The sequence below is a fragment of the Ascaphus truei genome, chromosome 18, assembly GCF_040206685.1.
Source record: "Ascaphus truei isolate aAscTru1 chromosome 18, aAscTru1.hap1, whole genome shotgun sequence".
NCBI lineage: Eukaryota > Metazoa > Chordata > Amphibia > Anura > Ascaphidae > Ascaphus > Ascaphus truei.
In genome coordinates, this window is record NC_134500.1 from 35,643,373 (window position 1) to 35,670,118 (window position 26,746).

Here is a 26,746-nt window from a genome sequence, read left to right on the forward strand (position 1 = left end):
TAGCACTTCATGTCCAAACCTCGCACGGGGAAATCTACATACGTGTCCACCTTGTTCCGCAAGTAGGCCGTCCAATGGAACCGCTTCAGGTGCAAGCAGAGGACCTGCCCGGGACGAGCAGAGGTTAGTACTGAGCCAGGCTGCAACGGGTTACACCAGGGGTGGCCAACTGCTTCAGCACAGGTCGCTCAGTCAGTGGCTCATGGTGGAGACTCCACCATTGAGCCTGCTTCAGCACAGGTAGCTCAAATCAGTGAGAAGGCTCAATGAGTGGTCGAAGACTGAGCCACTGATTGAGCCACCTGTGCTGAAGCAGGGATATCCTGACAACCTGACCTGTTGGTGGCCCTTGAGGCCAACCCCTGGGTTAAACCAGGAGCAATTTACCCCATCGGAAAGCTGCTTGGTTGCAAACAACCTCATACGATGGTCGTCTTTATATAAAAGGAAATAGACAAACATTTGACAAGTACTAAGAATTGTGTTTCCCTTCCCGGCTTACTGCGCCCCTGTAAGAGCCGATAAGGAGAGGGGGCTTTGCCTGCGCAAACTCCTGCTCAGCACAGAGTTATATCACTCAGAAGGGAGCAGCCAGAGGAGAATCCCCCCCCCACCCAAGCATGCCACTGTATGGGACGCCACCGATTATCCCTTCATCCCCGTATTTGCCATTATATAGACAGGGAGACGGCGTAGGGGTTGCCCTGGCTCACCTTTGGTAGTTTCTGAATCCAGAATTTTTGGTAGATTTCTGTTTTTTTTTACATTTCAGGCACATGTACAGCTCCGTCTCATCCAACTCCTCCAGGTCTGTGAAGCTACGGAGGCAATCTGCAAAAGGGAGGAGGAGGAAGATGATAGTTGGACGAGAGGAGAAGGAGAGAGGGGGAGGAGAAGGAGAAGGAGGAGGACGAGAGGAGAAGGAGGAGGACGAGAGGAGAAGGAGGAGGACGAGAGGAGAAGGAGGAGGACGAGAGGAGGAGGAGGAGGACGAGAGGAGAAGGAGGACGAGAGGAGAAGGAGGAGGGCGAGAGGAGAAGGAGGAGGGCGAGAGGAGAAGGAGGAGAACGAGAGGAGAAGGAGGAGGACGAGAGGAGAAGGAGGAGGAGGACGAGAGGAGAAGGAGGAGGACGAGAGGAGAAGGAGGAGGACGAGAGGAGAAGGAGAGAGGAGGAGAACGAGAGGAGAAGGAGGACGAGAGGAGAAGGAGGACGAGAGGAGAAGGAGAAGGAGGACGAGAGGAGAAGGAGGAGGGCGAGAGGAGAAGGAGGAGGGCGAGAGGAGAAGGAGGAGGGCGAGAGGAGAAGGAGGAGGGCGAGAGGAGAAGGAGAGAGGAGGACGAGACGAGAAGGAGAGAGGAGGAGAGGAGAAGGAGGAGGAGAGGAGAAGGAGGAGGAGGAGAAGGAGGAGGAGAAGGAGGAGGAGGAGGAGGACGAGAGGAGGAGGACGAGAGGAGAAGGAGGAGGACGAGAGGAGAAGGAGGAGGACGAGAGGAGAAGGAGGAGGACGAGTGGAGAAGGAGGACGAGAGGAGGAGGAGGACGAGAGGAGAAGGAGGAGGACGAGAGGACAAGGAGGAGGACGAGAGGAGAAGAAGGAGGAGGAGGACGAGAGGAGGAGGACGAGAGGAGAAGGAGGATGACGAGAGGAAAAGGATGAGGAGGAGAAAAAGGAGGCAGCAACCAGTGAGTGGGCATGCAACTGAGATTCGGGAGGGGTTCAACAGGTCTAAAGAAGCCAAACCAGAGCTACGATCTATGCATCTTCACCTCAAACCTTTTAAGTCATTCTCTTGTTCTTTATTTACTGATTTTTAATTTTTTTTTATTTTAACAAAACAGATCTGAGTAGAACAGGAAGTCCCCGTGTTGTCACTGTGATGATGTCATGTATGGGACAGGAAGTGCCAGTTGAGACAGACATTGGTATGTCACAGAAACGTTCAGCTCTCCCCAGGTGACAGGAAGATATGATGTCACTGAATGACCCAGCAGCAGAGATACCTCTAACACTGGGGACACGTCGCTGATAAAGAAACTCCCTCTGACATGGGAACTTTATATTAATATCCCCATCTATTCAACACCCCCGTCCTGCTGTCACCCAACGCTCCCTGTCACCGGCAGAGCCAGGAATGACCTCACAGCAGGTGACAGTCGGACAGCAGAGAGTCGCGGGACACAGAACATGGCGTCACACAAAGGGACCCGGCCGTCACTTTGGACGGTTCGCGGGATTATTGTGTATTTCCAGATTATATTAAACACACAAAGTTGTAACCGGACGTGCAACCCTTCACATAGAAAAGTTATCTTATTTGGCTGCAGCCTGGCTATCAAACATGGCCGCTAATGAACTTCCTACTGTTGCGCCAATCAGTAGCAGCGAGATCATTACTGTTGGGTTCATTAGCAGGAAGCGCCCGGTGGACACCCCAACAAAAATCCCCGCCTGGGATGTCCCTGCATGTGGTGACAGCTGACCCCCGGCACAGCCAAGGGGTTTAAATAAACACGAAAGAAGTAAGGAAGTGTTCATACCTCGCAGCGTGCAGGCCGGTCCGTTCTCCTGGTTCTTACAACGCTTGTTGCGGAACTGACTGGGAATATCTAGGGACAGATCTGATAAAAGAAGCAGGAGGTCACCAGGCTGCACAGCACGTTCAAAACCTACTCCCCCGCTTACGCTGTTCTAACTCTCCCCCCGCCCCTACACCGTTCTCCTTACTCCCCCCCTACGCCGTTCTCCTTACTCCCCCCCTACGCCGCTCTCCTTACTCCCCCCCTACGCCGCTCTTACTCCTCCCCCTACGCCATTCTCCTTACTCCCGCCCTACGCCATTCTCCTTACTCCACCCCCATCCCACCTTCGTTACAGAGTTCTATTTAACCCCCCCATTGTGACGTTTTAGGGTAAGGGGTTTAATTGTAAGGGCTTAAGGATGGGGGTTTTAGGGTATGGGTTTTGGGTAGGTGTTTTTAGTGTATGGGTTTTGGGTATGGGGTTTTTAGGGTATGGGTTTTGGGTAGGGGGTTTAAGGTATGGGGTTTGGGTATGGGGTTTTGGGTAGGGGCTTAGTGGCCAGTGGCTGTAGCTTCCGGCGGAGGAGTGAGTCGCGATGAAACGGCTGCAGCCAAATGCCCTAGAGTGGCAGGTTTGGGGACATGTGGGTGACATGCAGATAGTCGGCATGACTCTCTCTGCAGTTGGGGCAGGAGACCTGATCATCCCCTGGTGCTCGTTACGGGACAGACCTTCACCCCCTCCCCACTGAGGCAGATGAGACCCAAAGGCGATTACCTACCTAGGAATGGGTCGAACTTTCGAGATTCTGTTCCACAAATGAGGCAGTTGACTTCGTTCTGCAGGACGCCCCCAAAGACGGACGTCACCACCGTGGAGGCCCCGTTTCTGGACCAAGATAAACAAAGGAGGGGTGAAAAGGAGTCCCCTCCTCCCCCCCTCCATCTCCTGCGCCCTCACACGTCTGGGGGAGCAGAATGCCTTCTGTACAAACCCACAGAAAGCAACCTCAAGGATCTCGGAGTACAAGCCAAATAGTCACTGGTGCAAACCCTATAGCAGTAATCACAATCAACAGTTCCAGCACTCACTGACTATCTGAAAATAGTACTACGGATTATGCCACAAAAAATAGTAATTTAATGTATACACAAGATAATATAGGGAGTAATGCAGCACAGTAGCAAACAAGTGGTAAACACATACCGTTATGAACAAATGAACATAGAATCAGGTGGTGATTGGGGTGAACACAATAAGGGAAAGGGATACTTGCTCATGTTACCGGATGGTCTGATTTTCTTTATCTGTGTTTGCTCTGGTGAAATCAGGCCTGACTGTGCTGTATGTGAGCTTTCATTTGACAGTGTACGGGCCTCTGAGTGTTTCTCTGGTTTTTGGGGTGTTAGGGTAAAGGGAAGTACCTTATGGTCTTTTCAGACTTGAGGGAACGGGCCTTAGGAAGGGGTGTGCCCCCGAAACGTTGCCCCCCTGATTACCCTACCCGTGTGTTTTGTCCCCACTGTTTGTTCCCTCATGTTGTTGCATTCCCTTTCCCTTATTGTGTTCACCCCAATCACCACCTGATTCTATGTTCATTTGTTCATAACTGTATGTGTTTACCACTTGTTTGCTACTGTGCTGCATTACTCCCTATATTATCTTGTGTATACATTAAATTACTATTTTTGTGGCATAATCCGCAGTACTATTTTCAGATAGTCAGTGAGTGCTGGAACAATTGTGGTTATTGGTTAGGGGGGATTTGGGTCCTCCTAGTTCCGTGGCACCCTGCAGTTTCATTACTATAGTCTTGGGAGTGCTGTCCACTCAATATATATATATAAACCCTATAGCAGGAGTGGCCAACTCCAGTCCTCAAGGGCCACCAACTTGTCAGGTTTTCAGGATGTCCTTGCTTCAGCACAGGTGGCTCAATCAGGCTCAGTCGAAGACCACCTGTGCTGAAGCAGGGATATCCTGAAAAGCTGCCTATTGGTGGTCCTTGAGGACTGGAGTTGAGGTCCTTGAGGACTGGAGTTGGTCACTCCTGTGTCGTTGACTGAGCCACCTGTGCTGAAGCAGGGATATCCCTAATACCTGGCCTGTTGGTGGCCCTTGAGGACTAGAGTTGGCCACCCTTGCCCTATAGATATAGGAATGCTGATTCAGAAAGATCAACGCCCGATGTTATAAAATCGATTCAGATTTCTCTGGTTAACCGCTCCGGATTTTAAGATTTGACGTGATGTTACCTCACTTGTGTTATAATATATTTGTTTATGATGTATTATATCATCTGATGTAAAGGTGGAACATGCATATGAACCGCGTTCAATTCAGCTTTCAGGGACCCCCCCCTGCTCCCCGAGATACTGACTGGAGAAGCTGCCGGTTTCTCTCCTGCAGGGGGCTGGGGAGAAACAATATGGACATTTAAACTCACCTCATCTTGCGAGCCAATAGGAAGCTGAAATGTCATCCGACTCAGCTTTCCATTGGCCGGCATGATGTGGGAGGGGGTGTTCCGGAGCCAAAATTAACGCGGTTCATCTCCGGAGACCTCTTGCTTCCTATATTTAGATGTCAGCTCCTATTAAGGCCCCTTTATGGCAAAAACCGGACAGGTCATAGCGCCCAGCAGTCACTTACATGCAACATTTGCTGCCTGCCGATCGACTCGTATTTGCCTGCGTTATCACTGAGCGAAACGCGCCGTCAAAATCCCCCTGCAGTTCGAGATGAAGGTGGTCCAGCAGATAGCGCATGAATTCGTGGGCGTCTTGTTGCTGATAGCCCCTGGAGAGGAGGTTTCAGATTAGATAGCCTATTACCCGAGGGATGATTACTCCCGGAAAGAAGAGGGGATGACGAAACCCCCTTCCCCAACGCAAGGGGAGGGGGTTCATTGAAGGTCTTAAAAGCCAAAGGTTAAACTGGTTACTGACGAGTGAACACCGCCATTAAAAACCCCTGTGCAAAACAGCCTAAAATGCCAACGCACTTCATGGTGTGGTATATAATGATGTGAGTACCTCTACTCATCGCATGTAATGAATCCTAATAATGAATTAATGGTGGGTGTGTGTGAAGTGATTCCTTGGCTTGCAATTGTAGACGTTCCCCTTGGTTATATCCCTTTATTTCATCTTTCTGCAATCGGGTATTAGGTACAATTACCAGCTGAGATAGAGAGATGGAGAGTATTTGATACCCTTGGATGCGTCGCGGTTCTCTCCCCCAGCGAGTTACCTGAAATTCGGCATGATTTTCCACACCACGTAGAATAAGGATTCGGGGCTAAACGCAGCCGGACTTCCCTGCCACAGAGCGCAAAGCGTTTTCCTGAACTCCTCCACCAACGACCTACAAGGAGAAGCAAGGTCATGCACAGCAATAGCGCCAGTTCAGCTGCGCTGGGGGCCCATGACTTTCATCCCTCCCTGTGCCCTGCCGGAGGAGGAGGCCCAACCCGGCAGTCCTAACACGGAAGTCGGGTCCAACTTCTGAAATCGGCCACCTGGGTAAGACCCAACTCCGCAGGCTCAGACCCCGGAATGGGAGCCCACAGATCCCTTGTTCCACAATAATATCCCCTATGCACAATTTTGTTTTAAATACAGCTACCATCCCATCAAACCTCCCCCAATTTGAAGGGGAGTTGGGAGTGTGTAATAAGGGGTTAAATGGGTTAAAACATGGGTGTCTGTGTATCAAGACAGTGTCCTGTGCTGACGCATTTAGCCACCTTTAAGGAGACACACAGCGCAGAAATGCGTTGGGAGAAGTAACACAAGGCGCACGGTTTTTATTACCATGCTGACCTGCGCCGATATGCAAATATAACTTGGGCCCTGACGTCTCCCGCTCGCCCTGTAAATCCCTCGTCCTGTCACAGGCAGATGCCCCCAGAAATAAAATGGCGCCACTAAGATTACTACATGAACGTGCGATTTGCATTTGAATGAAGACTTTGTGCGGATCTTTACGGTATAGGACGCTTGGCCATTGGAACATTTCACAGAGCGTCTGCGGGAGCCGGTGGTATGTATCCCCTAACCCAGGGCGTCTCAAACTCAGTCCTCAAGGGTCACCAACAGGCCAGGTTTTATGGATATCCCTGCTTCAGCACAGGTGGCTCAATCAGTGGCTCACCTTTGCAAAGGCAGGGATATTCATAAAAGCTGGCCTGTTGGTGGCCCTTGAGCCCTGAGTTTGGGACCCCTGCCGTAACCTTTAACCCCTAAACGGCCAATGTCAGCATATAAACAGTTGTGACATAGAGCTCCATTCTGTAAATGTATGCTTTGATACAAAGAGCCCATGGTTTGGTGTAACATCCGGGACATGTCATATCAATATCATTCCGTGACAGGGGACAACACTGTCCTTCCTTTATGTCACTGTGCAGCCTCTTATAATGAACGCCCCTTTTTTCTCAGCCTCAAAAAGAAATATATAGGCCCAGTGAGCTCTGCGTAACAATGTCCCTGTGTGATCTGATGTTGGGAACTATATAACGACGCAGGCGTTTGTGACAAGGGGCGGGGGAGGATTCAAATCCTGGGGTCCGCTCTCTTGTGACCTTGGGCAAGTCACTTTATCTCCCTGTGTCTCAGGCACCTAAAGCATAGATTGTCAGCTCTGCAGGAAAGTGTCAGCGCTATACAAGAAACAACTATTATTATATATTATCCCAGGAGTGGCCAACTCCAGTCCTCAAGGGTCACCCATAGGTCAGGTTTTAAGGATATCCCTGCTTCAGCACAGGGGGTGCAGTCGAAGAAGCGGGGATATCCTTAAAACCTGACCTGTAGGTGGCCCTTGAGGACTGGAGTTGGCCACGCCTGTATTATTATATCCAAAAACCTCGAGAAAGGTCCATTGTGGGACCGCAACGTCAATCCTTTTCCAATAAATGCATATTCTATCGTTGTACCGCGACCCCAGGAGGCCTGCTCGCTTCTCTACGATGTATAGTGATACCGCATCTCTCTGCATCCCTCCTGCCTCCCAGACCACCAGCAGCAGATTGCTAGAATGCAGACACCTCTTTCTAGACAGTAGGCGTTTGTGTGTAGCTGGTAGAAGGGAGCTGAAGGACATTTGGGGTCACCAAATGGTATAGAAGTTAAAATGTTAAAAAGGAGAAATCCCCCCCCAAAACTCACCTAGTGGGGGGTGAGGAGTTTCCCCCAAATCCAAAGCGCGCTATTTTGAGCTCCGGGGACCCCCTGCCTGCCAAGATACTTACTGATGAAGTTAACGGTATTAACTCCTGGGCTTTAAAGGTGATTTAAAGGGCCAACCAATAGGCAGCCACAACGATGATGTTGCAGTTTCTTATTGGCCCAGAGAGGTGACAGCCATTTTGTTTCCGCTAGGAGGAAGATTTACACCCGTTAACTTCGCCGGTATGCATCTCGGTAACCAGCGTGGCGGTTTCCTGGAGTTGAAAATAATGGCGTTTGTCTCACACCCCGTCCCTTCCCCATTTAAAAAATTCAATTAACGAGTAGGAAGAACTGCTTCAACAAGACATTTTATTATCCAGGGGGACCCAGGAACTGAACCTCCTTATCCTCATCTTGGGTGATCAACGAAATATTTAACCGCCACAATACCTGACAAGGAAACACATATGTTCCCTGGGTGACACCTTGCTCCCCGCGGCCTGCTGTAAGCCGCGAACTGAGGGGGGGGGGGGGGGTGAGGAGGAGAGTTTTGGGGGTTCAGATTAAACGCAGCTAAGCTCTGGGGCCCCACAAAATATGAGAATTAATGCCGCAAACCCTGGCGCAGTTGGACAGTGAGTCTTGCCACCTTAATACATTGTTAAATGTCGTGGGGTGGAATAGAGCCAGTTATCATACTCAGCAATACTTTATAACGCAGCATGTTCTGTTTCAGCCTGTGGTGGGCCCGCCCCTTTCCCGCTCGGTAACTCACACGTTGACCTCCCCCTGGCTCCGCGTGTGGTAGGTCCGGCGCCCCGCGGTTTTCCCGTTCCGCAGCTCGACGGCCGGCAGCTCCTTGAAGTAGCAGCAGAACTGCTGGATGTTACTGCGCAAAGGGCAAGGGCAGAGAGGGGGAAACGCGTCAACGCGCGAACACACAGCAAAGGAGGTGAAACGCGAAAACGCGCCTGAACAACACAGCAAAGGGGGGGGAAACACGTCAACATGCATAAATAACAGCAATGGGGGGGACGCGTCAACGTACGTTAATAACAAAGCGAAGGAGGCAAAATGCAACAATGTGCGTGAACAGCAAAGGAAGCGAAATGCGACAACGAGTGTGAACACAGCAAAGGAGGCGAAATGCAACAATGTGCGAACAACATACAGCAAAGGGGGAGGAACGCAGCAATGTACGTGAATAACAGCAAACGCGACAACGTGCATGAACATACAGCAAAGGGGGGGGAACGCATCAACGCGCGTGAATAACACAAAGGGGGGGACGCGTCAGCACGCGTGAATAACATACAGCAAAGGAGGCAAACCGCGACAACACATGTGAATAACACACAGCAGAGGGAGTGACGCCCTACAACGCGCGTGAATAACACACATCAAAGGGGGGAAACGCGACAATGCGCGTGAATAACACACAGCATACACACACACACGAATCACAAAAATACTTTAAGCAATGTGAATAGTAGCATTGCTGTAATTATCTATATATACACAGGTTTATGAAAATATAGTCAACCAAAGTGACTTTGGCATTTAAAACCCCGTTCCCCCCCCCCCACCACCCCATTTGTGGAGTACAGGGAACAGGCACAAACATTAACCCCTTTGCTCTCAATGAGAAGCACTCACTCCCAGAATCCTTTGGGCTTGTCCTGCGCCCTCTTACCTGAGCGACTGCAGAATGGCATTCATGAAGCACGTGTTCCCCAGATTGCGGAGGCCGGTCGCGCACAGTGCTGTGGAGCTTCCCTTAGAACAGAGAAGAAAGCCCCGGTAAGACCGGCTATCTCCATGTTAATGGGCGTCCGTGAACCACCAACGTCTCACGTACAGGGATTCTCTGGGGGACTCGGCTGTGATATGAAGTCAAATGATGGATCTAGATATGGTTTTTAGTATAAGATTTTGGTCCATATCTCCCAGGCCTGGCCACGCGCTCTCCAGGGAGGTCCCGTCAATATATTAACACACACAACACCACTGTAAGCTCAAAATCCAGACCCACCACATGTATATTTATGGTAAAAAGGAGTATGGTATATTAGTTGTTTGGCAGTGAACCCGATACTTACATTCACTTTCAGCAACTTCTTGTTAAGTGCCGAATTCTCCAGGAGTTTCCTTTTTCTGTGTCTCTCGGCGGAAAAAGCAGAGCTACCGAGACACATCAAAATACACATATAACTACACAAACAGACCCACTATAAAAGCAGATTCCACGGAACTGTGTGTGTGTGATATATATATATACACACACACACACACACACACACACACACACACACACACACACACACACACACACAGTGTTGTGAAAAAGAAAGTACACCCTCTTTGAATTCTATGGTTTCACATAGGACATGATTGTTATTATCTGTTCCTTAGCAGGTCTTAAAATTAGGTAAATACAACCTCAGATGAACAACAACACATGACATATTACACCGTGTCATGATTTATTTAACAAAAATAAAGCCAAAATGGAGAAGCCACGTGTGAAAAACTAAGTATACCTTATGATTCAATAGCTTGTAGACCACCGTTAGCAGCAATAACTTGAAGTAATCGTTTTCTATATGACTTTATCAGTCTCTCACTTCGTTGTGGAGGAATTGTGGCCCACTCTTCTTTACAACGTTGCTTCAGTTCATTGAGGTTTGTCGGCATTTGTTTATGCACAGCTCTCTTAAGGTCAAGCCACAGCATTTCAATCGGGTTAAGGTCTGGACTTTGACTAGGCCTTTGCCACACCTTGATTTTTTTCTTTTTCAGCCATTCTGTTGTAGACTTGCTGGTGTGCTTGGGATCATTGTCCTGTTGCATGACCCAATTTTGGCCAAGCTTTAGCTGTCGGACAGATGGCCTCACATTTGACTCTAGAATACTTTGGTATACAGAAGGAGTTCATGGTCGACTCAATGACTGCAAGGTTCCATGTCGTGTGGCTGCAAAACAAGCCCTAATCATCACCCCTCCACCACTGTGCTTGACAGTTGGTATGAGGTGTTTGTGCTAACATGCTGTGTTTGGTTTTCGCCAAACGTGGCGCTCTGCATTATGGCCAAACATCTCCACTTCGGTCTCGTCTGTCCAAAGGACATTGTTCCAGAAGTCTTGTGGTTTGTTCAGATGCAACTTTGCAAACCTAAGCCGTGCTGCCATGTTCTTTTTAGAGAGAAGAGGCTTTCTCCTGGCAACCCTTCCAAACAAACCATACTTGTTCAGTCTTTTTCTAATTGTACTGTCACGAACTTTAGCATTTAACATGCTAACTGAGGCCTGTAGAGTCTGAGATGTAACTCTTGGGTTTTTTGCAATTTCTCTGAGCATTGCACGGTCTGACCTTGGGGTGAATTTGCTGGGACGTCCACTCCTGGGAAGATTGGCAACTGTCTTGAATGTTTTCCACTTTTTAATAATCTTTCTCACTGTAGAATGATGGACTTTAAATTGTTTGGAAATGGCCTTATAACCCTTCCCAGATTGATGGGCAGCAACAATTGCGTCTCTAAGATCATTGCTGATGTCTTTCCTCCTTGGCATTGTGTTAACACACACCTGAATACTCCAGACCAGCAAACTGCTAAAACTTCGGCTTTTATAGGAGGTGGTCACACTTGCTGATGATCAATTAATCAAGGGCATTTGATTAGCAGCACCTGCCTGCTACATAGCATCTTAATTCCTATGGAAGCAGTAAGGGTATACTTAGTTTTTCACACATTGCTTCTCCATTTTGGCTTTATTTTTGTTAAATAAATCATGACATGGTGTAATATGTCATGCGTTGTTGTTCATCTGAGGTTGTATTTACCCAATTTTAAGACCTGCTAAGGAACAGATGATTGTTATTATGACCTGATATGTAAAACCATAGAATTCAAAGAGGGTGTACTTTCTTTTTCACACAACTGTATGTATGTATGAATATATATATATATATATATATATATATATATATATATATATATATATATTTTCACACACACACACACACACACACACATATAAATTAAAAAAAAAATTGCTTGTAGACCATTATTCCTCCCTTATGGGCAATATAGCCTTGGTAAGTGCCAGTTCTACCTCCTTGTGATCGTAGCCCCTTTCCTTGAAATCCTCTGCCATTTTCTGAAGTGCATCTTCAACATCTGCTGGGTTGCTAGTTATTCTACGCACTCAGCACCTGGGAGTGAGGAGTCCCTTCTTCAGCGGTGAGGGATGATGGCTGTTTGCGTCCAGAAGTGTATTCTTGTCTGTCCCTTTGATATGAATCCGAGCACAGAGACTGTTGTTTTGTTTGAAAACCACAGTATCCAGAAATACAAGTTCCGTTTTGCTGTAGTTTGAAGTTAAGCGTATTGTTGATGGTGTCCCATTCAAGTATGAGACAAAGCTTTGACTTGGCTTCCATACATTATTATAGTTTTCACTTTTAAGGGCGGTTTATACTTCCGAGTCTTTTTTCGGCCGTTTGGGGGTTCATCCTAGCCCATGCTTATACCATCACGGAGAGGGTTTTTGGCCGTCCATGGCATTTTGTTCCACATGGTTTTCCTGATTGAGGTAGCCGTGTTCTATTTTTATTTATTTTTCACAGTTCCAACCCCTTTTTTCCACTGATAATTTAGGAGGCATTCCCTTTGTTTGGTTTCGGTATTTTTTTTAATTGTATGTGTAACTCAAATTAGTGTTCTATTAAACTTCATTTTTCTGATTTTGAAAATGTATATTCTTTGTTATTGCGGTTATTTTTTTGAGTGCTTTCAAAATCCCAAAAATCTGCAGCCCTCTCTGGTTAGTAGCAATAGTTAAAAAGTTGAATTTATATCACAAGCATCAGGGGTACATACAAGACGGGACGGAGCGACGTTTCGGACCTCCCGGTCCTTTAATCAAGCTCCTAAAGATATCTTTAGCTTTTTTAACTAATGATACTAACCAGAGAGGGCTGCGGATGTGGGGGGGGGATTGTTGCTGCTGGATGGGGATCCTGGCTGCACCGCTAGCACCCTGACTACTAAGATAACATACGTCATTTGACCTATTTCTGCCTATTTGAGTGCCCTGAACATTCTTGTTTGCATGCATGTATATATTATAAAAACCCTCCACAGTGAAGCATATATCAAATGGAAATATTACTGTATGCTCATTTGCATGTCTTAGGCCTCGGCCATGTTACTTGCTTGCTGGCGGAAGCGCGCTGAGGCGCGCTCTCGCTCAGCACTGAGCCCCTACAGCCGCAATTAGAGCGGCTTTAGTAGGGGCTCACCTACGCTTCCGCATGCGCGCGGAAGCGTAGGTCTAGGGGGAATTTTAAATTCCCCCGCTTGCCGGCGCGATAGGCCGGTCATGTGAGCGGTTCGCCCAGCTCCGTGATATTGGCCCGCCCCCGGCCTGTGACGTGCCCGCCCCCGGCCCGACCCCTGACAGCGCGTGCGGTAAGCAACCGCAAGGCCAGGGAAAGCACCGCTTTCCCTGCGCCTCAGCGCGCCAGCAGGGAGCCTGGCAGAGGCCTTAGGCTGCGGCCCCGCTGCCGCTGAGCTCGCTCATGCTTGGAGAGCGGCGATGTCACCAGCTCTCCAAGCATGAGCGATCGCTGTCCTGCAACATTTTTAGAGCTCATCTCTCTCCCCCCCATTGCTCTCTCCGCCTCGCTTTCTCTCCCCTCTCTCTCACCCATCTCCTCTCTCTCCCTTATCCCCCCCTCTCTCTCTCCCTTGTCCCCACCTCTCTCTCTCCCTTGTCCCCCCTCTCTCTCTCCCTTGTCCCCACCTCTCTCCCTCCCTTCTCCCCCCACCACACCACTCCGTTTGCCCCCCCCACCACACAGCAGTACTCTGTTTGCCCCCACCACCACACAGCAGCACTCCGTTTGCCCCCACCACCACACAGCAGCACTCCGTTTGCCGCCCCTCTGTCCGTTTGCCTCCCACGCTGTCCGTTTGCCCCCTCCTATCCGTTTGCCCCCCCCTCTGTCCGTTTGCCCCCCCGTCCGTTTACCCCCCCCCCCCCCTCGGTCCGTTGGCCCCCCCCTCGGTCCGTTGGCCCCCCCCCTCGGTCCGTTGCCCCCCCCCCTCGGTTCGTTGGCCCCCCCCCCGGTCCGTTTGCCCCCCCAGGTCCGTTTGCCCCCCCCCCCCCTCGGTCCGTTTTTGCCCCCCCCTCGGTCTGTTTTTGCCCCCCCCCTCCTTTCCACTGCTCTCTGCTGAATTCAGTGTTTGTGTGGTGTGTGACAGCAGGACAGTAAAACACGCCCTCTCACTTCCCATTTGTCAGAGCAGGGTCATGTGACCCTGCTCTCAGCACGAAAGTATCTATCCCTTGTCTCCCAAGCACAACGCTTGGGAGAGAGTGTGTGCACGTGCATGAGAGTGCGAGCACAGCGGGAGAGAGGGATGTGCTGATCCACATTGAAGCAGGTAAGCGCACCAATCGCCAAGCACATAGCGAGCTCAGCGCCAGCGGGGACTCGGCCTTAGATAGGTCTGCAACCCTGCATTTCACCATTATCCCAAGCATACAGTGCCTCCACTGCAGCAAGGGATTCTGGGAAATGACATGCAAATGATCACACAGTGCCACCTTTTGTCTCAAGCTCACATTACATGAACAACCCTTAAGCCGGTGGGTTTACTGGCTTTGCATCTCATCCCAGCCTATGTTTAAAAGCTGTGTTTAAAGCAGCATGCATTGGCTTAATGGTTGTTCATGTAATGTGAGCTTGAGACAAAAGGTGACACTGTGTGCTCATTTGCATGTCATTTCCCAGAATCCCTTGATGCAGTGGAAGTACAGTGTTATGGGTAATAATGGTGAAAGGCAGGGTTGTAGACCTGTCTAAGACATGCAAATGAGCATACAGTAATATTTCCATTTGCTATATACACACACACACACACACACACACACACACACACACACACACACACACACACATATACACACATATATATATATATACACACATATATATATATATATATACACACATACATATATACACACATACATATATATATATACACACACACATATATATATATATATATACACACATACATATATATATATATATACATATATATACATATATATATATATATATATACATACATATATATACATATATACATATATACATATATATATATATATATACATATATACACACACACACACACACACACACACACACACACACCCTGTTTCTGTTTAGAAAAGACTGCAGAATGGAAGAAGGTGGAGTGCATACAGTATTTGGGGGTGCATACAGTATTTGGGGGGTGTTTCTGACGTACTCACTTTTCCAGGTTTTGGAGATGCTCTCGGACTTTCTGCACCAGACACAGCTTGGTGTCGTTCACCACAAAGTCATCGCAGCGGTAACTGCAGATGGGACACACAGGGGAAGTGTCTACAAGGGGCCACACATACTCCATCGTACCACAGGGTCCGGAAACACATTACAGTACCACACCACAGGAGGTGCGACCGAGCGCTTACCCACGCGGGGCAGCCCAGGTTTCAGATACCCTTCAAGGTGTGCTATGGTTGGAAACAGGCAGTGTTATAGAACTGGTAATTGCTCTTTAAGGTGAAGCAGTTATATCCTGAGCGGGTGTGGTGGCTCAGGTGTCTAATATCTAATTAGAAGGATAGGCACACATTGGTGTATGTGTGTTGGTGTGAAGGTGAAATAAAATAAAGGTATATAAAACTTACACGGCCTTGTGTAAGCCCAGTCACATCAGGGTTTCTTTGGGAGTCCCGTGTGCTTCTGATGAGGCTTTTCTTCTTGCGATGCGGGTTCTTCTTCTTGATGTATCGGCCACTTACTTCGTTGGTTCACAGTGCCGCGCCAGGGGGATTTCCTCTCGTATAAATAGAAAGGAGGATAGGGTTAACACATATAATTATATACACGTCAATGAGGGGGGGGGGGATGGTGTTTTATGGACCACCAAAAATTGTAATTTAGCACTCACACGGACTAGTGTGAGTGTAATCCTATCTTGGTATCTTGTTCATTTATAGGTGTTGCCCAATCAATATCAGGTGATGAAAGGGTGGGGTATAAGGGTATTAGTGGTAAATATAACACAATACTCACACGGGCCAGTGTGAGTACACACTCCTAGCGGTATCTTGCTCTTCTGTTCCAGTTGTAACTGATGGTGAAGATGGGGTTAACATATAAAAGACACTAATGTCTAGAGGGTAAAAACACTAACTTTAATAAAATAAAATAAAAACAAACACAGAATACAAACGATTCTGTGGAAGGTTAATGCAAGGGGTAGACAGTGTGGTGTATAGTTGTAGGGGGTCTCTCTCTTCCGCGTCCGGATGGAGAGCTGCAACTACACCTCTGCCTCCTCTGTAATGTGCTTTAAAATGTTCCAGGTAAAGAGCAACGCGTTTTTCGTTGGCATAGTTTTTTAACAACTCAGAACTTTATTGAAACAAAACTGAACATTTACAATGACATTCATGATTGTATTGGCTGAGCTAGAAAGCACACGCAACTCATCAACATTGAAAAACTTTATTAGCGATCAGACTACTATACAAACGCGACCCAGCAGAAGATGGGATGCGCGCGCACCTTACAAGATGGCGACGTCCCGTCGCATTAGAGAAACGGAATCGGACCAATACAACGATCTGGATTGGCTCAACTCGGCATAAAAGAGGCTGGGAACAGCAGGACCACATCTACAGAGCCTGAGGAAGTCCAGTACTTGGACGAAACGCGTTGCTCTTTACCTGGAACATTTTAAAGCACATTACAGAGGAGGCGGAGGTGTAGTTGCAGCTCTCCATCCGGACGCGGAAGAGAGAGACCCCCTACAACTATACACCACACGGTCTACCCCTTGCATATACCTTCCACAGAATCGTTTGTATTCTGTGTTTGTTTTTATTTTATTAAAGTTAGTGTTTTTACCCTCTAGACATTAGTGTCTTTTATATGTTAACTCCATCTTCACCATCAGTTACAACTGGAACTGAAGAGCAAGATACCGCTAGGAGTGTGTACTCACACTGGTCCGTGTGAGTATTGTGTTATATTTACCACTAATACCCTTATACCCCACCCTTTCATCACCTGATATTGATTGGGCAACACCTATAAATGAACAAGATACCAAGATAGGATTACACTCACACTAGTCCGTGTGAGTGCTAAATTACAATTTTTGGTGGTCCATAAAACACACCACCCCCCCCCCCCCTCATTGACGTGTATATAATTATATGTGTTAACCCTATCCTCCTTTCTATTTATACGAGAGGAAATCCCCCTGGAGCGGCACTGTGAACCAACGAAGTAAGTGGCCGATACATCAAGAAGAAGAACCCGCATCGCAAGAAGAAAAGCCTCATCAGAAGCACACGGGACTCCCAAAGAAACCCTGATGTGACTGGGCTTACACAAGGCCGTGTAAGTCTTATATACCTTTATTTTATTTCACCTTCACACCAACACACATACACCAATGTGTGCCTATCCTTCTAATTAGATATTAGACACCCGAGCCAACACACCCGCTCAGGATATAACTGCTTCACCTTAAAGAGCAATTACCAGTTCTATAACACTGCCTGTTTCCAACCATTGTGCTCCCCCATCCTTTTTGTATTCATTACCTGTAAGGGTCCTGGATAGATCCTGCTGGGGTTCCGAGTCACAAGAGGATACCACTCGAAAACCATTTACAGGCAGTATTACTCTTTTTATACTTCTGCACATCAGATAAGCCACACAGAGATAGCGCCCGGGTACCTCCTCAAACACCCTTCAAGGTGCGAGCTGCAGACTCACCAGTAGGTGCTGTAACTGCTGCAGTCCATACACACGGTGTGCTGCTCTCGCTCCTTCTCTGGCTTCTCCTGTCTCCGGTGGTTGGTGAGCGGAGCCTGTGCGTCCTCGTAGTGCTTCTTCGCGTGGCCATTCACGTATCTTTCAGTAACAGAGAAAGGAAGGACCCCAATGACAAACTGACACTTAGTTCCCGGAAAGCACAGCTCATGGGCTGTAACGTCTACTGGTGATTAAAGCTCTCTCCCATTGAGCGAGACTGCCTTCTGGTAATTAAAGCGCTCTTCCCTTGTGCGAGACTGCCTTCTAGTGATTAAAGCGCTCTTCCCTTGGGCGAGACTGCCTTCTAGTGATTAAAGCGCTCTCCCATTGAGCGAGACTGCCTTCTAGTGATTAAAGCGCTCTCCCATTGAGCGAGACTGCCTTCTAGTGATTAAAGCGCTCTCCCATTGAGCGAGACTGCCTTCTAGTGATTAAAGCTCTCTCCCATTGAGCGAGACTGCCTTCTAGTGATTAAAGCTCTCTCCCATTGAGCGAGACTGCCTTCTAGTGATTAAAGCTCTCTCCCATTGAGCGAGACTGCCTTCTAGTGATTAAAGCGCTCTCCCATTGAGCGAGACTGCCTTCTAGTGATTAAAGCTCTCTCCCATTGAGCGAGACTGCCTTCTAGTGATTAAAGCTCTCTCCCATTGAGCGAGACTGCCTTCTAGTGATTAAAGCGCTCTCCCATTGAGCGAGACTGCCTTCTAGTGATTAAAGCTCTCTCCCATTGGGCGAGACTGCCTTCTAGTGATTAAAGCTCTCTCCCATTGGGCGAGACTGCCTTCTAGTGATTAAAGCGCTCTCCCATTGGGCGAGACTGCCTTCTAGTGATTAAAGCGCTCTCCCATTGGGCGAGACTGCCTTCTAGTGATTAAAGCTCTCTCCCATTGAGCGAGACTGCCTTCTAGTGATTAAAGCTCTCTCCCATTGAGCGAGACTGCCTTCTAGTGATTAAAGCTCTCTCCCATTGAGCGAGACTGCCTTCTAGTGATTAAAGCGCTCTCCCATTGAGCGAGACTGCCTTCTAGTGTTTAAAGCGCTCTCCCATTGAGCGAGACTGCCTTCTAGTGATTAAAGCGCTCTCCCATTGAGCGAGACTGCCTTCTAGTGATTAAAGCGCTCTCCCATTGAGCGAGACTGCCTTCTAGTGATTAAAGCTCTCTCCCATTGAGCGAGACTGCCTTCTAGTGATTAAAGCTCTCTCCCATTGAGCGAGACTGCCTTCTAGTGATTAAAGCGCTCTCCCATTGAGCGAGACTGCCTTCTAGTGATTAAAGCTCTCTCCCATTGAGCGAGACTGCCTTCTAGTGTTTAAAGCGCTCTCCCATTGATCGAGACTGCCTTCTAGTGATTAAAGCTCTCTCCCATTGAGCGAGACTGCCTTCTAGTGATTAAAGCTCTCTCCCATTGAGCGAGACTGCCTTCTAGTGATTAAAGCTCTCTCCCATTGAGCGAGACTGCCTTCTAGTGATTAAAGCTCTCTCCCATTGAGCGAGACTGCCTTCTAGTGATTAAAGCGCTCTCCCATTGAGCGAGACTGCCTTCTAGTGATTAAAGCTCTCTCCCATTGAGCGAGACTGCCTTCTAGTGTTTAAAGCGCTCTCCCATTGAGCGAGACTGCCTTCTAGTGATTAAAGCGCTCTCCCATTGAGCGAGACTGCCTTCTAGTGATTAAAGCTCTCTCCCATTGAGCGAGACTGCCTTCTAGTGATTAAAGCTCTCTCCCATTGAGCGAGACTGCCTTCTAGTGATTAAAGCTCTCTCCCATTGAGCGAGACTGCCTTCTAGTGATTAAAGCTCTCTCCCATTGAGCGAGACTGCCTTCTAGTGATTAAAGCTCTCTCCCATTGAGCGAGACTGCCTTCTAGTGATTAAAGCTCTCTCCCATTGAGCGAGACTGCCTTCTAGTGATTAAAGCTCTCTCCCATTGAGCGAGACTGCCTTCTAGTGATTAAAGCGCTCTCCCATTGAGCGAGACTGCCTTCTAGTGATTAAAGCTCTCTCCCATTGAGCGAGACTGCCTTCTAGTGATTAAAGCTCTCTCCCATTGAGCGAGACTGCCTTCTAGTGATTAAAGCTCTCTCCCATTGAGCGAGACTGCCTTCTAGTGATTAAAGCTCTCTCCCATTGAGCGAGACTGCCTTCTAGTGATTAAAGCTCTCTCCCATTGAGCGAGACTGCCTTCTAGTGATTATAGCTCTCTCCCATTGAGCGAGACTGCCTTCTAGTGATTAAAGCTCTCTCCCATTGAGCGAGACTGCCTTCTAGTGTTTAAAGCGCTCTCCCATTGAGCGAGACTGCCTTCTAGTGTTTAAAGCGCTCTCCCATTGAGCGAGACTGCCTTCTAGTGATTAAAGCTCTCTCCCATTGAGCGAGACTGCCTTCTAGTGTTTAAAGCGCTCTCCCATTGAGCGAGAATGCCTTCTAGTGTTTAAAGCGCTCTCCCATTGAGCGAGACTGCCTTCTAGTGTTTAAAGCTCTCTCCCATTGAGCGAGACTGCCTTCTAGTGATTAAAGCTCTCTCCCATTAAGCGAGACTGCCTTCTAGTGTTTAAAGCTCTCGCCCAGTGTGCGAGACTGCCTTCTAGTGTTTAAAGCTCTCGCCCAGTGTGCGAGACTGCCTAATAGTGATTAAAGCGGTCTCCCATTGAGCGAGACTGACTTCTAAGTAGTTAAAATTCACTACAATTCAGTGAGGTGGCCTTCTAGCAATTAACGCTTACGAAATGATTAAGACCCTCTCCACTTCAGACTTTTATTTAATAGAAGACCGTCTTAACAAGCAAGACTACCTTCCAGGGCCTAAGACTCACTATAATTGAGCGAGACTGCCTTCCATGAAAGGGGATCACTACACTTCACAGGACAACACCAGTATGTGTTGTATAAACAAATAAGGTTTATGAAGACCTCCGTTACATAGTTACATAGTAGATGAGGTTGAAAAAAGACACACGTACATCCATCAAGTTCAACCCACGTTAAATTTAGACAACAGATACTTATATCTTATATCGGTACTTACAGTATATTGATCCAGAGGAAGGCAAACACAAAACCCCAGTGACACATTATCCAATGATATCTCATAAGGGAAAAAATTCCTCCCTGACTCCAAGAATTGACAATCGGATTAATCCCTGGATCAACATCCTTCCTATATTTACTTATTTGGTATATCCCTGTATACCTTTCCTTTCTAAAAAGATTTCCAACCTATTTTTGAACAAATCTATTGTATCTGCCATCACAGTCTCCATGGGTAATGAATCCCACACTGTAACTTGCCCTTACTGTAAAGAACCCTTTCCTTTGTTGTTGGTGAAATCTCCTTTCCTCCCCATGTCGTTTGTACTGCCCTTGGGATGAATAGTGCCTTTGAAAGCTCATTGCATTGACCCAAGTATATTTGTATATAATTATCATATCCCCTCTTAGATGCCTCTTCTCTAATCTAAACAAATATAATTAGCTAGTCTGTACTCATAAAGATTATCCATCCCTTTTATTACATTTGGTGGGTTTTTTCCACACTTTTTCTAGTTCCATAATGTCTTTTTTATGGAGTGGTGCCCAAAACTGTACTCAATATTCAAAGTGTGGTCTTAGTAATGCTTTATAGAGGGGCATCAATGATTACTTGCCTTCCATCTATTGGCTTTTTAATGCAAGATACGATCTTGTTTGCCTTTGCAGCTACTGCCTGACATTGAGCACTATTGTGAAGCCTGCTGTCTACAAACACTTCTATATCCTTCTCTATCAAGGAGTGACCTAATTTTGCCCCATTTAATTAGTAAATAACCTGTTTATTCTTGCTTCCCAAATGCATAACCTTTTATGTGTCCACATCTTAACATGGCCAGGAAGTGAGGTAAGCAACACAAGACGATGGACAAGCACTGACTCCCGCACTCACCTTCCACAGTGGACGCTTGAACATGTCAGACATACCCATGGGCTTTTGTTTGAGCGACACACTGCGGGGAAAAAAAAAAAAATATATAATCAGAAATTAAAAATTGTAGAAATGTCGGGTATCAAAAAGGAGACTGGATTGCAATGTACCCCCGCACCAACCGGGTAACAAAGCGTTTCAACACAGTACAGGAGGGAAGCATATATCAGAGAGAGAAGAGCTAGAACAAGAGGTCGTTCTTGGAGGCTGCAGGGTGGGAGCCTCAGGGGTAGTCTGAGGAAGGACTTCTTCACGTAAAGGGTGGTGGATTCATGGAACAGCCTCCCAGCGGAGGTGGTAGTGGCTGATACAGTAAATGAATTCAAACATGCTTGGGACAGACATAAGGATAAATCCTATGTAGGAAAGAACGCTGAAGATCTAATAGGGTCTGAGGTCTTACAGCGGGCGGGAGGATGGGCAAACACGGGGTGGGACGCGTGGCTCTTATTTCAAAGGACCCGAGAATGGGATGGAAGATATTTCCCTTTTGGGGGTCTCTATGGAAGGTTAAGCAGTCATAAAAAAAATCCCAAGAAATACAGGGATAAAATTATACATTTTAATGTCCAGCTTATTTCCCAAGAGAACTGCTGGGGTGGGGGGGGATGGATGGTTCAGGACCACTCTGGTTCCTTCTTCAGATGCCTTTATACAATATTAAACACCCTAACTCCCCTCCCTTTCCTGCAACATCAGCTTCTCTCCCACCCATCACACATCCATTGGAGCGTCTGTTACAAGGAGAAGAGCGTCCCAGCGGCTAATAGCTCCGAGAAACGCATAAGCCTCCATCTTAAAAGTTCCACTCTTTTAGATTGTAAGCTTTTGGGAGCAGGGCCCTCCTTACCGACTGCACTGGTGTATGTTACCGTTGCAATCTTATTGTTGCCTGCACACCCCCCCCTCACTGGCGCATTATAAATAAAGAAGAATATTCTTTAGAAATGTCATCATATGAGGACACTTCCGGTGACGTCACAGAGGATGGCTGCTTAGGAAGGGAGCTCCCGACACCCTCCTAAGTAAAGCAACAGAAAGCAGATACCACGAGCTAAAATCTCCCGAAAAATCTCTAATCTAGCCCCAGGAGCGGTGGCAATGCCTGAAAAAAACAAACGGGTCCAGAACCCAGTTACAAGGTTCTTCCCGCCGTGCAGCGTCAGACGGAGATGAGCTCAGAAATATATCACGCGCGGACGTCCGGATAATCACACCGGACAGGGGAAGAAAGCAGCTGGTTTCATGAGATCCAAAATACTCGGGACACCTGTTAAGCTGACGTTATGAAGGGCGTGCGAGGGCTGCCGGAGGGGTCACGTTCTGAAGTGGAAGTCGGAAACGAACTAAAGGGAGCCTCGCCCCCAAAAAGGCAAAATCAGTGCGGAGCGGGCCACTTCCACAGCCAACGAGGCCGTGTTCCCCCTGCACACGCAGACACGGGAGGCCCCTTCCTGGTCTCCGCCGGTCTGGCTCACCGACCAGGGATTTACTAAGATCTATCTGGGCAGGGAAATTGTTTTTGGTTTCGGTTAACTGCACAAGCTTTCAAAGACCCAAAAATACATTACTCACACACACACACCCTTTCCCATTATCTATTAGCATACAGCGCTTCCACTGCAGCCAGGGATTCTGGGTAATGACATGCAAATGAGCGCACACATTGAGTCACTTTTTGCTCAGTATCTCTTTAAACTTGGAGCCCTACAAGCGTATGCCGGCCGTATTTGTTTTACTCTGTGCCCAGGACATACTTGAAAACGAGAGGTAACTCTCAATGTATTACTTCCTGGTAAAATATTTTATAAATAAATAAATAAGTATTAAACAGCCTTTTCAGCACATCCTGGTTAACCAGAAGTGCAGAGCCAGTAACCTACTCACAGAGGACTGTTTCCAATGTCAAGCTGGGAGAGGCTACAAGTAGAAAAAATAAGTTATTAGTAAAAAAAAAAAAAAAAAGAGAGATACATGTATGTCATCATACATGACATCACAAAGAACATCACTGATGACATGATCGCATCACATCACTGAATGTGGAGCGGATAAATGGTGAAGTTGACGTTACATATATCAGGATGTATGTAGCACACTAGAGATTCTACTATCGCCTCGTGGAAAAGTTCCACTCCGACCAGCACTGAGTTCATTCCTCCAAAGCCATCACCACAACCAAGCATTGGGGAGCAGTGTGGGGGTATGGAGAAGCCTGATACTCGTGGGATGAGGAGGGTGGGTAGAGAAAGGGGTCAGAGAAGACTGGTACTTGTGCGGGGTTGGAGGGATAAGGTGTCCGCAGATACTTGGGGAGGCAAGGGGAACAAAGGGATCACAGAAGCCTGATGCATCTGCAGTGGTGGAGTGCGAGATACCGGAGAAGCCTGAGGTAAGGATGAGAAAGGGATTGGACAAGCCTCCTGCTTCTGGCTGGCAGGTGGAGAAAGGCACCTGTCCTGGAACAGGATTGTTTTTTGCAACAGCCTAGCTGTTGCAACAATGTTGCGATCCCTTGTGGGTTGCTTTGGCAATCCCCCTGCCTTTTACCAGGATGGACTGCTCCCCCTCCCCTTGCCAGGTAGTATTGTCCCAGTTATTTTCCCATAAGCTCAGACCAGCATGCCTTTTAGTACCAGCAGCCATCCTGAGCAGTCATCTCTCCTATCCTGGTAAAGTGACTGTTTTTTTACCTATCCCTATATCCTGCATTTATCCCACTTCCCCCATAGCTCCCCATCCCCTCCATTGCTCTCATGTCCCAGTGTTCCCTCATTTTTATTTGTATGTTGTTGCCCCAAATAAACACTTCAGCAAGTAAGGCCCCGGACATGTTACCTGCTTGCTGGCGGAAGCGCGCTGAGGCGCGCTCCCGCTCAGCACTGAGCTCCTACAGCCGCAATTAGAGCGGCTTTAGTAGGGGCTCACCTGCGCTTCCGCGCGCTTGCGGAAGCGCAGGTCTTGGGGGAATTTAAAATTCCCAAACTTGCCGGTGAGGGCGAACCAGCTCTGTGACGTCACTGGCCCGCCCCCGGCCAGTGACGCGCCCGCCCCCTGACGGTCTGTCCCCCTTCTGCCCCGATCCATGTCTCCTGTGTGTGTGTGTGTGTATGTGTGTGCCTTTGTGTATGCATGTGTGTGTGCCTTTGTGTGTGTGCGCATTGTGTGCGTGTATTTGTAAGCATGTGTTTGTGTGCCTTTGTGTGTGTGTGTGTGTGTATGCATGTGTGTGTGTGTGTGCCTTTGTGTGTGTGTGCGTGTGTGCGTGAATATATTTATCAAAGTTGCACAATGTTAATAAATAATTTATTCTCACTTGTCTTTTTTTTAATTTTTAAAATATTATATAATACACACACACACACACACACACACACACACACACACACACACAGCTACCAAGTGACACACACACAGTGATACTCGCCACCCAAACGCTTGCTGTCTTCTCTATAAGGACAGCAAAAAGCTCCTGGTAGAGCGAGCGGCAGCAAGAGAGAGCGAGCAAGCGCCAAACATGGCCAAGGCCTAAGAAGGTTCCCTTGCTTGATATATGGGATTGAGTTAACCTGCCTGTCCCTACGCATCTATCAGGGTGTGCTTGGGCCAGAACAGCACCTGAGAAACCGATCAGAGAAGCCATATGCTTGGGGGAGAAAGGGAACTGGAGAGGCCTTATGTTTCTGTGGAGCGAGAGGAGACGGTATCAGAGAGGTGGGGTGCTTGGGGAGGTGGGGGAAGAAGGGTCCAGAAAAGCCTGATGTTTGAGGAGCGGGCTGGGGGAGATATAGTCTGGAGAAGCCTGGTTCTTTGGGTCTGCGTTCCATGTTCTCTGATGTGATCATATAATTTGTGACATCGGCAACGCATGGGGGGGGGGGGGGGATAAGGTTGTGTGTCACCTTAACATCTGCATTTCCAGATTTTTAAAGGTTTTGCTACCAATCTTAACTACACTTTAAAGGAGTTTTTGTTTTTTTGTTCAATTGAAGAAACACAGGACACAGACTTTGCTGCAGCAATGTTCGTGGTATTAAGATGGCAGAAGGTGATTATAGGACACAGTAAATTGGAATTATATATATATATATATATATATATATATATATATATAAAAAAAACAAATACTCTATACTGTTCTGTGGCTAACGAAATGCTTTTATTTGTGCGAGCCTTCAGGGATCAGGGATGATGAAGGTGCATGTTGCACCCATTTGTTGTTCCTTTTAATGCCTTTATTCCCCATGAGGGGGCATCCTAATTTGCTGGACCTGGTTATGCTTTTATGTATATTCATATACAGTTGTGTGGGAAAGAAAGTACATCCTCTTTGAATTCTATGGTTTTACATATCACGACATAATAACAATGTTATAACATGTGCCTTAGCATGTCTTAAAATTCAGTAAATACAACATCAGATGAACAACAACACATGACATATTACACTGTGTCATGATTTAACAAAAATAAAGCAAAAATGGAGAAGCCATGTGTGAAAAACTAAGTATACCTTAGTAATAGCTTGTAGAACCACCTTTAGCAGCAATAACTTGAAGTAATCGTTTTCTGTATGACTTTATCAGTCTCTCACATCGTTGTGGAGGAATTGTGGCCCACTCTTCTTTACAACGTTGCTTCAGTTCATTGAGGTTTGTGAGCATTTGTTTATGCACAGCTCTCTTAAGGTCCAGCCACAACATTTCAATCGGGTTGAGGTCTGGACTTTTACTGGGCCATTGCAACACCTTGATTCTTTTCTTTTTCAACCATTCTGTTGTAGATTTGCTGGTGTGTTTGGGATCATTGTCCTGTTGCATGACCCAATTTCGGCCAAGCTTTTGCTGTCGGACAGATGGCCTCACATTTGACTCTAGAATACTTTGGTATACAGAGCAGTTCATGGTCGACTCAATGACTGCAAGGTTCCCAGGTCCTGTGGCTGCAAAACAAGCCCAAATCATCACCCCTCCACCACCGTGCTTGACAGTTGGTATGAGGTGTTTGTGCTGATATGCTGTGTTTGGTTTTCGCCAAACGTGGCGCTGTGCATTATGGCCAAACATCTCCACTTTGGTGTCGTCTGTCCAAAGGACATTGTTCCAGAAGTCTTGTGATTTGTTCAGATGCAACTTTGCAAACCTAAGCCGTGCTGCCATGTTCTTTTTAGAGAGAAGAGGCTTTCTCCTATCAACCA

The 26,746-nt window shown here is 47.4% G+C and overlaps 1 protein-coding gene across 1 annotated transcript in view; it reads right to left on the reverse strand.

Moving 5' to 3' along the window:
• Positions 1-26,746, reverse strand: part of USP3 (ubiquitin specific peptidase 3) — a 37,672-nt gene that overhangs the window by 6,663 nt on the left and 4,263 nt on the right. The window contains 13 exon segments of the mRNA XM_075576095.1: positions 1-104; positions 714-742; positions 745-831; positions 2,540-2,620; positions 3,304-3,410; positions 5,175-5,321; positions 5,775-5,888; positions 8,472-8,585; positions 9,390-9,472; positions 9,796-9,877; positions 15,029-15,112; positions 17,553-17,690; positions 21,511-21,571. Of these exon segments, the coding sequence (XP_075432210.1) occupies positions 1-104; positions 714-742; positions 745-831; positions 2,540-2,620; positions 3,304-3,410; positions 5,175-5,321; positions 5,775-5,888; positions 8,472-8,585; positions 9,390-9,472; positions 9,796-9,877; positions 15,029-15,112; positions 17,553-17,690; positions 21,511-21,571 (1,231 nt within the window).